This window comes from Thamnophis sirtalis, unplaced genomic scaffold (genome assembly GCF_051295495.1).
Source record: "Thamnophis sirtalis isolate CommonGarterSnake01/CBP01778 unplaced genomic scaffold, rThaSir2_p1.2 scaffold_6, whole genome shotgun sequence".
In the NCBI taxonomy this organism is placed as follows: Eukaryota; Metazoa; Chordata; class Lepidosauria; order Squamata; family Natricidae; genus Thamnophis; species Thamnophis sirtalis.
The window spans coordinates 68,421,477-68,438,883 of NW_028261386.1; the positions used below are offsets into that span (position 1 = coordinate 68,421,477).

The following is a 17,407-nucleotide window of genomic DNA, read 5'->3' on the forward strand; positions in this document are numbered from 1 at the left end:
CAGACTTCCGGGACAGAAATCTCTAATTTCTGTCTACAAGAGGAAGTGAAAACAATTCACTGAAATAGTATGGAAAAATCAAGTCTTAATAGACAGTGATCGCAGACCTTGCATTTATCCAGGAGCAAAATATAATACTTCACTCTAATTTACATTTTTAAAAGTATTTTTTTAAATATGCTGATTCGATTGCATGGGTTTATTTTATAATTAGAAAGAGGTAGTCATTTAAAGACAAACGCTTGACACAAAGTTTCCCAATCTGACACAAGGTTTCCCAATCTTGGCAATTTTAAGATATGTAAATTTAAGCTTTAAGATTTTCCCTACCAATAGGATGGCTGGGGAAATCTGGGAGATAAGATCCATGCATCTAAATTTACCAAGATTGAAAAACACTACCATAAAGTAATTCACTCCTAATGTTATGATCTATTCTAGAGATAGGCTGGGTTGGAGTTCAGTTCAATCTCCTTACTATAAAACAGAGGTCATTCTGAACACCATTAAACTCAGCACACTAGGCAGGTCAATCCACCTGTTAAGTACACCTAGGCTTGATGGTCCAGGAGCCTTGTAAATAAGTAATATATTTGTGTTTTTTCTTCTGTCATATCCAGTTTTCAGAGACTGTCTGGGCAAATCCTTGCAGTTTTCTTGGCAATGTTTTTCAGAAATAGTTGCCATTGCCTCTTCCTAGGGCTGAGATGAAGTCAGTGGCCCAAGAGCTCCCAGTTGGCTTTGTGCCCAGGGCAGGACTAGAACTCATGCCTCCTGAATTATAACCTGATGTTTACACCAATCTGACCCTCCTATATTAGTTACAGAACTTCAATTACAACTACTTTGTATAGCATACCCATGCTTAGGAACATCCACTCCTGCAGTGCATCAGTGCTTATAGCTGCCAGCCTACTACAGCTTATTCAACAAACCATAGTTAAATAAAGATGATTTAACACGATTCAACCCTTCAGCTCATTATTGATTTGCTTAAACATTTAAAATTTTATTTAGAGACTGCTTGACTCCAAAACCATTCTGAGCAGCTAACAAGTAAAAACACAACTGATTAAAGAAAAAGAAAAAAACAAGGCTGGAAAAGCAAGTCAAAGCAAAACCAAATACTGTATTTAAAAAAAGGGGGGGGAGGACTCCGGGATCACACCCTGCGTGACAAAATAACCAGATCTTCAAACACTTCCTCTGAACAATGTAAGGATGGGAGCCACACCAGTTTTTGTAAGGAGGTCTTAACAATTTCTCTGAGTTTCAACCGGAATGCGTAAAAAACCCTACCGAGACGTCTTTTCCAGTCTGTCGGCAACGATGCCATAAGAGCCAGCGCGCACAAATATAGCCTAGGAAAAAATCCGCACGAAAGCGAATGTACCCGTGTTCTTGTATCCTCCGCGAAGTTTGAAAGGCTCTGAAGTCTCCTCTACTTTGCTAGTTTAGATCTATGCTTGAAGGCGGAAGTGGCTGCAGCAGCAGCAGCTTTCCAGCGAAGATGAAGCGCGCCCGGAAGGTTAAAGTTTCTCCAGCCGCAGGGTGAGGATTACGGTTGTGGGGATGTTCGTTGTTTGCCCGTCTTCTCCTAAAGGGGTCTGGGGGGCTTCTGGCGACTCCTTTGTTTCTTTGGTCCCGGAGCCAGATCGTTTTGCCTAGGATCATGTTTGTGGTGGCTCCTCCAAGAAGGGAGAGTTGCTGGAGCGCCAGCTGTGCCTGGGGGTACCACGTGTTTCGCTCTCAAAGCCCGCTTCCCCGTTTTCCCCATTCTGCTGATCTGCTGAAAAAGCACCTGTAGCTTGAAATCTGATTTGTGGCAATTAAACGATTCAAGGCCAGTTTGATGAAGTGGTTGAAGACACCAAGTTAGAATTCGGGAATTCTAGTTCTGCATTTGACACAAAACTCCTTGAGTGATCTTGGTCCAGACATTCTTGGGAAGAGCAAGGAGGCAATGGCAAACCACTTCTGAAATATTGCCAAGAAAACTGCAAGGACTAGTACAATGGTTCCCGACCTTTTTCTGGCCATGCCCCATCCAAGCATCTCTAAAATCATGAGCCCCCCCCCATGACATATAATTCTTGCTTTACTCAAAAAGTGAACTCTATTCACGAGGAGGAAGCCTAAAAGGCCATTAACTTGGTTTAATGGTTCTAATTGCCCCCCTATGCGTTGGGAGTACTGGACTACTAGTACAGACAGTTGCCAGTAGTCAGCATTGACTCAAAGACACACACACAGAGAAACAGGGATGACAGGCTAGTAATAAAACATGGACAATTACAGTTTACAGTAATAAACACTGCATTCTTAAGTACCAATGCCCTATAAACTGGCAAATTTCATTCAAGTTTCTCATCATACATGATTTCACAGTTGATAACATTTCACCCCTCTTTTTATACCTTTCAAAAACCTTGGAGAAAATTATCAACAGTTAATGTTTTTGGATGCAGTTGTTTCCTGTAGTGAATCCTGACTGACTTGATCTTTCTTAAATAGGAAAATATGTGGCATGAATGCTGTTGCTGAATCAAGTGAAGATTATATTGTGGGGCAAGTGGCTAGCAGCCTCTTTCAAAACAAATCTGCAGCATGTGATTCAGATGTCCTCCTACAACTCTTCAGTGCTCCTGGTGTTGAAAAACAGCCAATGTATGTTGCTGTGGCAAAAGTAAGTTAACTAATTTATGTTCTAAAATAGGTGTGACAAAAGCCTCATGAAAATGCTGTTGACCTATGAACCAGTTTCAGACATATCTGAACAGAAGAGCATATCTATAATCACAGTTGATTTCCAGTCTTCATAAGGCCCTGTTGCATTAGGGCCCCAGTTTTGTGTAATCCATAGTTTATCATATCATAGCCATATAGATACAGTCATTAAGATCACCATCATAGACAGGAAGGGAGTAGTCCTCTGTTTTTGTATCACTGACCACTATAAAAGCTGGTATTCAAAGACTTCTTCCTCTAAATCACGGGTGTCCAACCTGTTGCCATCACATGACGTATCGTGCCATTTTTTCCCTTCGTCGGGTGGGGTGTCCTATGCATGACTCATCCACCAGTTTGACACTCCTGTTCTAATTTGAAAGGTTGCTAGTAGTGCTAGTAGCCCAAACTGCCATTAAATTTTCCTTTTAAAAATTAGCTTAGTGACACCTGTTAATAGTAAATTGTACAATTTGTGTATTGTGTAAAGAACTTATTGTGCATATTTTCCATGCCATGAATGATTTTATATTATTTATTAATTTTATATGCTGCCTGTTACAGTAGAATTAAAGTAAAGATATAAAAATATTAAAAAACAATCAAATCATTAGACATCATTGGATTAAGTACACATCAGTGGTGGGCTTCAATTTTTTTTAGAACCTCTAGGTGTGGCCGCTTTATGGGAATGGTTTGCCAGCCATGTGACTGGGTGGGAGTGGCTTGCCAGCCATGTAACCGGGTGGGAGGTGGCTTGCCAGCCATGTGACTGGGTGGGCATGGCCAACTTGTAAAATGTGGTGAAACTCACTTAACAACACTCTTGCTTAGTAACCAAAATGTTGGCTCAGAAACTCTGGCATTTGAAGCACGCAAGTCTTAAAGCTGTCAAGTTACAAGACCCTTGCACCCCTAACCCTTTAGAAAAAAAAACCCAGGGGTGTTCAAACTTGACAGCTTTAAGACTTGTGGACTTCAACTCCCAGAATTCCTCCTCTCACTCTTCATCTTGATGATGTGCAGACGGGCAGGGGGAGGGAGCTGGAACCAGTTCTAAATGGCACTGTAGATTTGTGGAACCTCTTCTATAGAAGAGATTAGAACTGGCAGGAACCCACTTCTGATACACGTGGTGCTTAATTGGTACAGTATGGAGGTGGGACCTTCTCTCTTAGTCCAACAACCACTTAGAGATATAAATGCCCCCATCAGGTGTTTTATGTCATTTATATATTTTCACCATGTATTCTTTATCTGTCTTCTAACTTTATAACACTCTTTTTAGGTGTAAAACCTAATCATAGCCCTTCCAAATGTGGTCTCATCTTTGAGAGGTCATATAAAGTCATTATTATATTGCCTGTTGTACATTCATTTCCTTTAATGATGCCAAGAATGACATTTGCTCTTTTTAGATCACTATAGCTGCCCTATATGACTGTGACTCAGCTTGAAAAATTAAGCAGAATTGGACCTTATTGTGAGTGGAAGAGCACATGGCTATAGGCTCTAAGCTACATTGGGAAGTTGAAAAAACATCCCAGAAGAAAATAATAGCAAGTTTCTCCCATATTGTTGCTAAGAAAATTATACAAATATGTTCATGAGGCCTCGGGATTCAAGCTTGTTTTGAAGGAGATTGCTTTAGTATAGCTGCACATTGGGTTAAGTTTTTTGACTTGTACACCCTGATCCCCAAATCCCTTTTATGATCTGTCACTGTCAGTTGAGATGCCATGGAAGTATAATGATGTTTGGATTTTGTGTGCTAATATGCATCACTTTGCCTATTTTGTGGCTCCCATTTTCATTCCTACTTGCCCACTTTGGAAAAATTGGTGCTATTCGCATTATTTTTTTCTTTCTCATTTTACCTTTCATAAATAATTTTTATCAGCACATTTGTTTGCTACAGTATTCACTCCGTATTCCAAATTGTGTATAAACAAATTTTAAAAAATACTCAATCCAGTTCCAATCTCTGCTACAATAAAGGGCAAGAATTTCATAATTGCACTTGGAAAACATGTTAGAATATAAAATATAGGAATTTGAACTGGATCTTTACAATACCATTAGGTCTTTTTCATTCACTCTAAACCTTGTTTAATTTTTTTAAATAATTGCTGCTTTAAAATTCAATTTAAAAAGGCTTTTTAACCTAAATTGAAAGTTATGTTCTTGGAAGTCTTCTTCACAGTTTAATTCCAAGATTGTGATTTATGATTGAAATTGTAATAATGCTTTCAAAAGTCATGTAATTAAATCCTTATCCCAAATTCTAGAAATAGAAATGAATTGGAAATTGAAATATCTGTTTAAATGATTGGGCTCTTTCGCTTCTTCATTTAATAGCTTTAGTAAAGAGACAAGAAACTAGCCTAAAGTTGGCTTTCTGCCTATTAGGCTTCTTACTAAATTGAAATTAATTAAAAGTGGTTGGTTCTAGGTGCTCCAACATTTTCTTAGGCTCTGTCACATAAAGGAAAATTTAACTAGGCAACTTAATATCATATCCTCCTTTTTCTAAAAAACAAAAACAAAAATGCATGTACTTTTTAGTACAGAGACCTAGAACAGAAGGACCACAGATACAGTCCTCATTTTTAGGATTTGAATTGTTTTCTATAAATGTTTCTCTCTGTCCGATTGGGGGCTTTTGGACCATTGTGATCATTGGACTTTAATAAAAGATGGGCCCAGATTCCATTTTACTTCCATCTGATAGAAGATCTTGGCTACTATTCGTAGGTGCAACAATTAACATGAGCAATTGTCCAGTTTAAGGTATACAGTCTGGAATGCTATGAGGCATTAGTAACTAGCAAATTGCCAAATTTAGCAAAACTATATGTGAATATTCTAACCTTCCTGAGATTGTGTAACACTTTATCATGTTTGACTGTGTATTGATTTTAAAAGGAAAGTAAAAAACGTAACCATAAAGAAGAGGAAAGTGTCACAGAAATTCAAGATTCTTCAACTAAAAAACAGCCTTTTAAAAAAATGAAGAAATCTAAGAAAGATACCTCTCTAGCAAATGAAACAGTAGCAAACAGGTAAATGAAAAACTATACTCTGTTATGTATTATGCTTAATTTCCCATATTGGTTAGTTACTGTCTGGGTCCTAAGGAAAGGTCAGATTAGCAGGTTAAAATGTAGCATGCCTCTTAAAAGACCCTATTGTTATTAAAATAAATACAGGTAGTCCTCAACAATTGAGCCCCAAATCTGTGGCTAAGTGAGACATTTGTTAAGTGAGTTTTGCCCCATTTATGACATATCTTGTCACTGCAGTTGTTAAGTTAGTAACAGTTGCTAAGTGGCTTCCCCGTTGACTTTGCAAAAGGGATCACATGACCCCAGGTCACTGCAACTGTCATAAATATGAGTCAGTTGCCAAGAGTCTGAATTTTGATTATGTGACCATGGGGATGCTGAAATGGTCGTAAGTGTGAAAAACAGTCATAAGTCAATTTTCAGTGCTGTTGTAACTTTGAATGGTCACTAAATCAACTGTTGTAAGTCAAGCACTGTATGTGTGCTGTATTCTAGTTGAAAATGATTGTCAACCTTACCAGATAATCAGACTAATTTGACTTCATCGTAAAGCTACATTAACAGAATCTTACAAATCTGAAAATAGAATTGTCTCACCAATTCCTTTCCACATTGATAACTAGGGAGGATCTCTCATGAACCTCTGGCTTTGCCCACTATGCAGCTACGGGCTATGTTTCCTCTTATATGACCATTCCCTATGCCAGGGGTCCCCAACTACTGGGCTGTGGCCTATTCATAACTGGGCCGTGAGCTGGTACACACATGCTGTTGTGCAGCTTGATTTGTGTGAGCAGCAAGCTGGCAACATGCACATAGCTTGACTCGGAACAGAGGACCAGCAAATGCAGCTACACTTGCATTCAAGCTGTGTGTGCATGAGTGTGTGTACCAGCCTGCTGCTTGCGCAGCCTGATTCCCCTCTTCCCTGCCCCATCTGGGCTGCCAAGCTGCAAAGTTTGTGGACCGCTGCCTTAGGCAGTATCTCTTTACCCAGTTTCCCAAGGTCATTCCCACATACCATTACAGTGATAACGCTTCATTCTGTTTGTAACATGAACTGTCTCTTAAGTCAGTACTTTGTATGGTTATTTAGAAATAAATCTGATAAGAAGGATTTATTTACTAGTAAGTATGTGTCGTGCTAAAAATTGTAGCAATGGTTTTTCTGTGTTTCCTTTTTCCTCAAAGCTTGTTGATTGCATGTTAGTTAAATGATCATAATTGCATGCTTTTAATGTAGGTAATTACAATCTCTCTAGAACTGATATTTGTCAGTGAAAAGCTAGTTTTAAAATGCTGATTTTTTTTGTGACTACGTGAACACACACAATTATTTACATATGCTCAGTTTAATAATTTGGTTATAAATTTCTTGTCAAGGGAATATGCTTTCGCTCATGTAAGTGAAGCAGAAGAAGAAGTAATACAAATGAAAAATAAGGCTACCAAACTTTTTCCAATCTCAGAGGAAGCTGCTCAAATTAAAAAAAAGAAAATTAAAGTTAACCAGGCTAAAGAAAATTTAAAGAACAAGAGGACTCTTTTTGTGGGGAATTTACCTGTTTCTTATACAGCACAAGTAAGTAACTTTGATAGCAGGCTATTTGTACTTTCTTTAAAATAACAGATTATATTAAGCATTTTTTAAAAAGTTACATTAATAAATAAGTGCCTATCACTGTTCTAGTATAAGCAACTTTTAAGCAAAATAAAGAAGTAATATGTATCCAAAAATTTAAAACATAAGTTAAAGAAAAAGAAATACAGTATAACTGATTTAATTTACACCATCGCCATCATTCAGCTAATACAGTTAATCCTTGATTTATGCAACTGGGACCACAATTTCCACAATTGGGGCCAAACTTTCAGTTGCTAAGAAAGGTGATTATTAAGTGAGTTGTGCCCAATTTCACACCATAGTTAAGCGAATCACTGCAATTATTAAGGGAATAACACTATCGTTAAGCAAATCTGGCTTCACTCATTGACAGGGAAAATTGCAAATGGTGATCAGGTGACCCTGGAATGCTGTAATCATCATAAATTCATGCCGGTTGCTAAGCCCTTGGATTTCGGTCACGTGACCAATAGCAATAGCAGTTAGACTTATATACCGCTTCATAGGGCTTTCAGCCCTCTCTAAGCGGTTTACAGAGTCAGCATATTGCCCCCAACAACAATCCGGGTCCTCATTTTACCCACCTCGGAAGGATGGAAGGCTGAGTCAACCATGAGCCGGTGAGATTTGAACAGCTGAACTGCTGAACTGCAGTCAGCTGAAGTAGCCTGCAGTGCTGCATTTAACCACTGTGCTGCATTTAACCACTGCGCCACCTTGGCTCTTCCATGGGGATGCATGATGATCATGAGTGAGAGGGCAGGTCATAAGTCACTTTTTTCAGTGTCGTCATGACTTTGAACAGTAGCTAAACAAATGATTTTAAATCAAGGACTACCTTTGCTCTGAATACTTAATTCATTAATTACATTTCTGATTGTCTTCTGCCACAGGGCGAAATTGTTCAGTATGATTCTATCTCGCCCTCCACTTTATCTCTGCAACATGTTGCTCTGGATCATGTGTTTTTATGAATGTTTGGAGAGTTGCATATGGGTCCCTGCTTCTGATCCAATAATATAGATGTGGCTTGCATGTATTGACCTTCACTGATGAAAGCAAAGAGTTCCACATTTGCTATCCACAACGTGGACAATTTTTTGCAGTCTGAATCTGTTAATCCAGCAGCCCCCACCTTTTGGGCACTGGGGACCAGTTCTGTGGAGATATATTTTTCTGTGGACCAGAGGGGGTGTGGTTTTGTGTGCTTCGCATGTTTGTGTGGCCCACTTTCTAGCATGCCATGGCCTGCTACCGGTCCACAGACTGGGGGGGTGGGGGGTGGAGATCCCTCATTAATCTATAAACATAATATTGTGCTGGCCTACTGATTTTGTAAAGCACATTTTCTTGTGAGTAATTACCCTATTTCCCCAAAAATAAGACCTCCCTGGATAATAAGCCCAATCAGGATTTTTAGCGCATGTGCTAAAATAAGCCCTCCCCCAAAATAAGCCCTCCATGAAAATATTTAACCGTATGTGCAACTCCACCATTTCTTCTGGCTGCTTGCCGCACAAACAATGTGAGGTGAGGCCAGAGGGGCCGGAAAGGGAGGGGGGAACTTGCCCTATGCAATCCACACACCCTTACCTAATGGCCCTTACCATGGCTCTTGTGTCACGCTAATGGCTGCTGCAAAAGGAGTGGCAGGGCCAGTGAGATGCAACACAGCAGCAGCCATGAGGTAACCATACTCGCCACCTCCTGCACCTCAAAAATAATAAGACCTCCCCGAAAATAAGGCCAAGTGCTTATTTCAGGAGTCAAAAGAAAATAAGACCCTATTTTATTTTTGGAGTAACACAGTATGCATAGGGAAAGAGGGTAAAGTATTTTATGTAGAATTTTTTGTGTTACTCTTTCAACTTAAAAAGAAACCCCCAGTTACTTTTGCATAATGTTTTCAGTTTGATTTAATCTTTAATAATTCTGCAAAAAAAAACAACCAACTACTTATTTTTATTGTATCCTTTAATCATTGGTCAAATAGATATTATTTAGGGTTCCTGGTATTCCATTCATTGTATATGGATTAAGTGTTTGCTGCTGCTTCTCAAACACTGGTATACGTCTTGACCTAATAAAATTATACCTCTTTTAATTTAGATGCTGAAGTCATTTTTCAAAGACTATGGACAAATTGAATCAATTCGTTTCCGTTCTTTGGTATGTTATTTACTTCATTTTGTGATTCTTTACTAGTAAATAATTTCAGTTTCTGGCTTGCACCAAAAGTGTACCATATATGAATAGTCCTTGACTTATGACTGTAATTGGGACCAGAAATCCAATCATAACTCATTATAGTCATTAGTCAATTGAGGCACCCATGTGACAAAGTAATTTTCCAGTCTTTTTTTTTTTTTTTGCAGCAGTCATTAGGCAAACATCACAGTTGTTAAGCATATGCTGTGGTTGTTAAGTGAATGCCATGGGTTGTTAAGCAAAGCCAGTCATTTAAATGGTTTTTGTTGGAAACCAAATAATGTTGAATATTTCAGTAGGCTTAGTGGAGCTTCTTTCTCTATAGGGACACACTGCTGAAGAATAGTGTCTCATTGAAAATCAAGCTTGCCCTCTCTCTACTGGCCTTTGGAAGCTATTAAAATACAAATTAATGTGGAGAAAATTGTCATGAATTTGTTAGTTTATGGTGCCGTGTCTTTCATTTCATTCTTCTTTATTGATAAGCATTTCTACTGATATGTTACATCGATGTTTAAATTATCATTTCATAGTATTTGTTATAAGCCAGTGAGCCTATTGATTATGGTTGGGTGTAAAACCAGCATATTAAATTAATTTAGTCAGCTGCTGAATACATTTTAGTATGTAAGATAATTCAATTCTGTTTATAAGAAATCATCTCAAGTTTCATAATTGATTATGATGTAAAACTAGCAAATTAATGTAATTTGGCCAACTGCTAAATGCATTATATATAAGAGTACGTAAGACAATTCAATTGTTTCTAAAAGGTCGCCTCAAGTCTTATGATGGTATGAAAAGTATGTATAGAGTTACATGTGGAATGACAGATTACTGGATAACATAAATACTACATTGTTTTAAACAACTCGGTTCTTTTCATTAGGATTTTTCTCAACTTAATATTTCATGAATTGGCTCCAAATTAACACGTTTGGAAGATACAAATTCCTTGTTTGAACTCTATTATTTTAATTCTCTTTTTACTGACCCCTATGAAAAGATTACCGATAGGTCTTCTGCTTGTTGATTTTTTATCTGTGTAATACTTACATTAAATGACTGCCGCTAGTAGGACCATACTGTATTTATGACACAAATGGAAAAGCAGATAAGGAGGAACAGGAGAATACTGTGTCTAGGAGATGTGCATAATTTAACTAAAAATTATTGGTTGCAAAAGTTGGCTTGAAACTCAACATTAAGAAAACTAAGATCATGGCATCCAGTCCTCTCAATTCCAGGCAAATAGATGGGAAGAGATGGAGGTAGTGACAGATTTTACTTTTCTGGGCTCCAAGATCACCGCAGATGGGGACTGTATCCAAGAAATTAAAAGATGCTTGCTCCTGGGGAGGAAAGCTATGGCAAATCTAGACAATATACTAAAAAGCAGAGACATCACCCTGCCAACAAAAGTGTGAATAGTCCAGGCTATGGTTTTCCTAGTTGCAATGTATGGCTTTGAAAGTTGGACCATAAGAAAGATTGAGCGCCAAAGAATTGAGTCCTTTAAACTAAGGTGCTGGAGAAGATTCCTGCGAGTCCCTTGGACTGCAAGGCGATGAAACCAGTCAGTCCTAGAGGAGATCAACCCTGACTGCTCTTTAGAAGGCCAGATCCTGAAGATGAAATTCAAATACTTTGGCCACCAAATGAGAAGGAAGGACTCACTGGAGAAGAGCCTAATGCTGGGAAAGATTGAGGGCAAAAGAAGAAGGGAATGACAGAGAATGAAATGACTGGATGGAGTCACCGAAGCAGTAGGTTAAATGGACTCCAGAGGATGGTAGAGGGCAGGAATGCCTGGAGGAACATTGTCCATGGGGTCACGATGGGTCAGACACAACTTCACAACTAATAACAACAAATAATTTCCTTCCATCGTTTCTTAGTGAGTTCAGGATAGATCTCCAACAGCACATTTAACCTTGAACTTGGCAGGAAGTCAGCAGCGTAATATAAGAAAATGTTATTTTTCCCCCAGGCAAAGGGAGAGAGGAAATGTTTGCATACCTTCTTCTCAGTTGAAGGCTTGGTTCTGGGCTGCTTCATTGTGAGAGTGAGTGAGAGAGTGAGAGTGAGTGAGTGAGTGAGTGAGTGAGTGAGTGAGTGAGAGAGAGAGTGAGAGAGTGAGTGAGAGAGAGAGAGAGAGAGAGAGAAAGAGAGAGAGAGAGAGATTTTAGTGCTATATGGTGAATGCTAGTGTGGCTAGAAATCCTTATCCAGTTTATCTCTCCTGTCTGTGTTTAAAGGAAATTGTAAATGTTCATAATATTGCTAAATAACACCTACTTAATAATATATTATTTTTTCTCTTTTAAGATTCCAGCAGAAGATACAATATCCAAAAAAATGGCTGCTATAAAGTATGTATTGTAATTTGTGCATGAGAATAGATTTACAGGTTATACTTTGTTGATTCTTATATTGGGGCTATTACATCTCGGCTTTAGAAATCTGGATGACACTAGATAGCTGCAAATAATTTTTTTTTAAATGTCTAGTTCTTTGCTGCCATTTAATTATGTTGCTGGTAATGTTTTTTTTGCAGCCTGGATCTGTTAGCCCTAATTTAAAATAAAATGATTATAACAGAAAATACTGATGTATCATACTAGTGTCTTTTGCTTATATCAGGGCATCTTTCAGCTATTCTGGGCCAAAGTAAAAATTGAAAATAGTTTTGCAACATGTAACCTTACTTTTGCAAATTATAGTAAAGTTTTACTTGTAAAACTGGAACAGACCTGGTGCCAATAACAGCCCCTTCAAATGCTAACTATTGAATTAAGAAATGGCCCTGTTCCTTGACCATAGCACAATTGAGTTATTTATATTTCTTTATATTATGAGAAATTGTAACTAAAAGAGTAAAAGAAGTTGACTCTGTGGATTATAGAAAGCAACCTGTGGCTTTTCAATTTGCTGGGGAAATCTGGTAGTAGTTCAGTAAAATCTGGACAGCTGTAGACTCTCCATGGTTGAGCTGTAATCTGGATTCAGGAAATTATAATGTATTCCTTAGAAAACATATCTTACCTCTTAATTCTAAATTTAAACAGGATTTAAATTTAAATGTTGTGCAACAAATCCCAAGTTCTGTTACGACTAGTGTCCCAATGCATAAAAGTTCATCTTTATGTGATAATGTAACCTTCAATTATATAATATAGAATATCCATCCTCTGGAGGTTAGGCTGCATTTATAAAGCTGGCCTTCTGGAAATTATTTTGGACTAAATTGTTTTAGAGGGCATTGTTGGAATAAATGGAGATTGTTGCTGTATTTTTATTGGATTGTTTATTTTGATACATTTTTATGATGTAAAATATCGAGTTATTTTTGAGTCTGGCAGTATAAAATATAACAAATATTATGGTTTCTTTTTTCCTTTAGGCAAAAACTACACCCTAATATGAAATACGTTAATGCTTATGTTGTTTTCAAGGAGGAATCTGCAGCAAATAATGCCTTAAAATGGTATGTATTTTTTTAATTACCACATTAAGATATCAGTCAATTATTAAATACTATTTATAAAATAAACAATATTCAAATCAAATTTAGTGGTAATTTATATCGTTATTTCATTTTTTACGGTTTCATAGTAATGGAACAGAAATTACCAGTGGATTCCATATCAGAGTTGACCTTGCTTCAAAATCTACTTGTGTAAGTAATTCAAACGCTATCCCAAAGTTGCTTTTTCAAAAGGCAACTTCAGAACTGAAGAAGCTTCTTGGATGAGAAACGAAACATCTTCAAGGAAAAACAAAGTTCACTTGTTTTTTGAAAAGTCCCTTTGGGACAACCATGACATGATTTAGAATCTCCATAAACATAATTCAAATACTATATAACTTTTTCTAGCTTTTCCTTTAAGTCCCTAAGTCAGTTCTTTTTGTTGTTTGTTTTACAGCATGATAACAAAAGATCAATATTTGTAGGAAATCTGCCTTATGGTATGTATTATAATTTAATGTTAATCAATTCAAACAAATGTCCATTACTTTGGTAGAAAATTATACTTTTGCAGATTAATGGAGTGAGTATATCTGTAAAGATGTTAACAAACTTAAATGTACAAGACTGGTTTAAAATTAACATTAAGTAACACCTCTTCAAACCAGAATGTCTCAGCTTACTTGTTTCTTTTAGTCCTGAGCTGCATTGTTTTTGTAAGTTCTTGATTTATAACTATGTATAAACATAATGTATCTACAAATGCAGATAAAGCAAAAAAAGGTGCTTTGAATTGGTAAATTTGTAACCTAGTTCATGAAGTATGCCATAATAGGATAACTAAAACATAAGTAAGGGATATAGAGCTATTTCCTTGCCAATACGGTCCCAATAGTCTTAATCTTTCTTTTAAGCAGATAGAGGTGGCAACCATATTTGTATTTGTTTAAAAAAGAATAGAAACTTTAAATAGTAATAGAAATTTGGTCATGTCGCTAAAATGGTTGTGTTTTAATAACTGCACATTTATAAAAGATGTTGTATTTACAGAAATTGATGATGAGACTGTAAGAAATCACTTTTTGGAATGTGGAAATGTGACAGGTGTACGAATTGTGAGAGATCGAAGCACAGGCATCGGCAAAGGATTTGGTTATGTTCTATTTGAGGTACGTTAGTTATTCAATGGCTGCAATAACAAATTTAGCATGGCTTTAAATCATAACTATATTGGTTATTTAATCTAGCATTCAGTATTGCACTCAGGGGATAGCAACACAGTAAAACCTCATGGTAAACAATTAGGAATAATTAAGCATCTTCTAAATAATTCATTGAAACTGCACTGAACCCCACTAATACCCATATGTAGACATCTCCCTTGTAACTTCACAAAGAGAGCACTAATCATCAAGTATTTACATGAATCTTGCACACTTACTGATGATAATGGTAATATTTTATCATCCAGTAATAGTTATGAAATACGTTAGAAGATTAGAATGGTGAACTTTACTGGAAAACTAAATTGAGAAAAACTCAGCAAAAGGGGTGCATTTGTGGGCATAAGTCAGTCATCAGTAATGTTCTCCCAGCAATACAGGATAATCTGGGAGTTGAATGCTCAATAAGTTAGCCATTATTTTACTGTCTGTTGAAAGAACAGCCGTAATTAAAAATCTGGCCATTAAAAATGATGAGATGGGTATGCCACTCTGTTCCTTGAATGGCACAAATAGTTTTGAAAACAGCAGGCAATGCTATAATAGAACACTAATTTTCAAATCATTCACTTAACAGCTTATTTCATTCTTTCTCACTTTTTGCACATTTACCCTTAACCTGCAGTGTAACCCAAAGCATGAATACTTTGCATAGTTATCAATCGATCGTTTGGAGAAAATAGGGGAGCAAAATCACCATCCTTTCATTTGCAGTAATCAAGAATAGCATTAGAAGAAAGTTCTTCTGTGTTGCTTCTTGTGACAACTATAGCTAATGAGTCTGAACAGCAAAACTGATTCATAAGGTCATGATACAAATCCTTCTTGTACATAGTTGGATTTCCCAATGGATATGCTATGCTTGAAATTAAAGGGCAGTTATTAGAGTAGAATGTGGCATTAAGTGATCGGAGGACTGCTTCCTTGAAGGAATTACTTCTTGTCTTCTTACTGTGTACGGTGCAGATGTGCTCTGAAATGTCCCTTACCCTCGAAATCATGGGTGTCAAACTCGCCATGTCACGTTGCCATCACATGATGTCTCGTGACATTTTTCCCATTCACGGAGCTGGGGTGGGCGTGGCCTGCAGGTGATACATCTGGCCCGTGGGCCACCAATTTGACACCCCTGTTCCAAATCATCTGTTAAGAATGCATGGGGTAGTATTGTGATGAGGAAATAGCCCTCCCATTCTCAGTCCATGTAAGAGGAATTTTATGAGTTGCTTTTTTTTTTCTCCTTAAAGACCATAGATGCTGTACACCTTGCTCTCAAACTAAACCAATCTGAATTACAAGGAAGAAAGCTAAGAGTGCAACGTTGTGTAAAAAGAGAGAAAGAAGAACAGAAGAAATCAAACAAAAATGCAAAGAGCTCTGTTCGATTGAAACACACAAAGACTACTTCTCTAAAAAAATCAGAAGGATCTTCTAATTTTTTTGTTGGTGAAAAGGCAGACCCAGTGAAAAAGAGCAAAAAAGCAAAATCAAAAAACAACATGAAAATGAGAAAACCTAAATGATACAGTATTAAGATATTTTTGTAATGTTAAGATGCTTTTAAATAAAATTTATCGCATAGAAAATCTTTTCAATTTCTTATATATTTTATCTCCATTTTCACAATTCAGAAGCTCATCTAATTTGTAAATGTAACATTGGAAGATGAATTAAAAACGTCACAGAAATTTATGACTGTTTTCATATTTTTCATCTATTATCCTTATAATGTAAATAAATACCAGAAAGCCTTTCTTAAAGAGTTCTAACAACAGGCAATTAATTATTTACAAGTGTGTTCTTTGTAATGTTTGTCTTTTCTGTTAAATATGTGTACATTAACATTATGAATAAGTTGAAAAGTGGTTTAAAGTTTACACTGGACAATTTTAAATTATTTCATGTTGGCCCTGTTTTTTGGAATACCGTGGTACAAAGGTACCTGTAGTATTTGGTTATGTGCTAATTGCTATTGGTCTTTCTATGAATTCAGTAATAGATCTTTTTTATGATAACCTGGCCATTTGTTAAATCTAATCTGATTATCCCCAACTTTCACATTGCTGGTTATAATGTTATGTAATTATATATTCTTTTGAAGAATATTGTGTAGGGATTAAATGCTATTTAACTCAGCCTTCATTTAGTATCTATACTGCAGCTTTCAAATCTTTAAAAGTATTGTTGTACAATATCAACAAGCATTTCTTTCGAGGTTGAACTGAAGTTGAATAAATGCAAAAGAGAATTTATTCAATTTCTAATCGGATATGGGAAGTTTTGTGAATCCTCAACAGTCATCAATATTTTTTCTTTTAGACAATATTTTTTTACTATTCTTACATGAATTATATTAACATTATTTGATTACAGATTATTCTGATAGCGATTTAATTGTGTCAGAATTCTAAGATTAGAGACTTTTTCCCCATGGAAAAAAAACAGATTATACCTATATTAATTTTGTTTCAATAGATTTTTTTTTCTTTTTCAAACCCTGTATTTAATATCCAGTTGCCGCTTTTTATTCATAACATGAAGAAAGCATGCAGCTTGTAGTAGGGTTTCCTTTTATTGTAATTGCTATGAGGGATTAGGGTATTCTAATAAAATGTATGTCTTGGGGTTTCTAAGAAAGCGTAAAATTATGGCCTGTTTCTGACAAAACTAGAATAGGTTTCTCTGTTCGCCCACATTAGTATGCTCCAGTTTATCACTGATGATACTGGAAAAAAATCATTCAGCATTAATTTCAACTTAATGCTGATAGACGCAATGGGTTGATTTGCACAATTTCTGTTCAGACCAATTCCATAGACAATTAACCACTAGTTCAAGGATCTTGGTGTACTCATATCAAATGATCTAAGAGCCAGCACTCACTGTAATAGCATTGCCAAAAAGGCATTAAGAGTTGTTAACTTAATCTTGTGAAGATTCTTCTTGGGTAATATTGTACTGCAAACTAGGGCATACAAAACCTTTGCTATACCAATTCTCAAATACAGCTCACTCATCTGGAATCCGCACTGTATATGGGACAGTAACACAATTAAGCGAGTCCAGAGGTATTTCACGAGAAGTGTACTCC

At 36.6% G+C, this 17,407-nt stretch overlaps 1 protein-coding gene across 1 annotated transcript; it reads left to right on the plus strand.

Moving 5' to 3' along the window:
- Positions 1-1,443: 1,443 nt before the first annotated feature.
- Positions 1,444-15,902, plus strand: RBM34 (RNA binding motif protein 34). The gene is made up of 11 exons (XM_087718082.1): positions 1,444-1,551; positions 2,515-2,686; positions 5,653-5,789; positions 7,176-7,374; positions 9,526-9,585; positions 11,953-11,996; positions 13,028-13,111; positions 13,240-13,303; positions 13,551-13,593; positions 14,144-14,262; positions 15,564-15,902. The coding sequence occupies exons 1-11, from the start codon at positions 1,463-1,465 to the stop codon at positions 15,837-15,839; spliced, it is 1,287 nt and encodes a 428-aa protein (XP_087574208.1). The 5' UTR covers positions 1,444-1,462; the 3' UTR covers positions 15,840-15,902.
- The last annotated feature ends 1,505 nt before the right edge of the window (positions 15,903-17,407 follow it).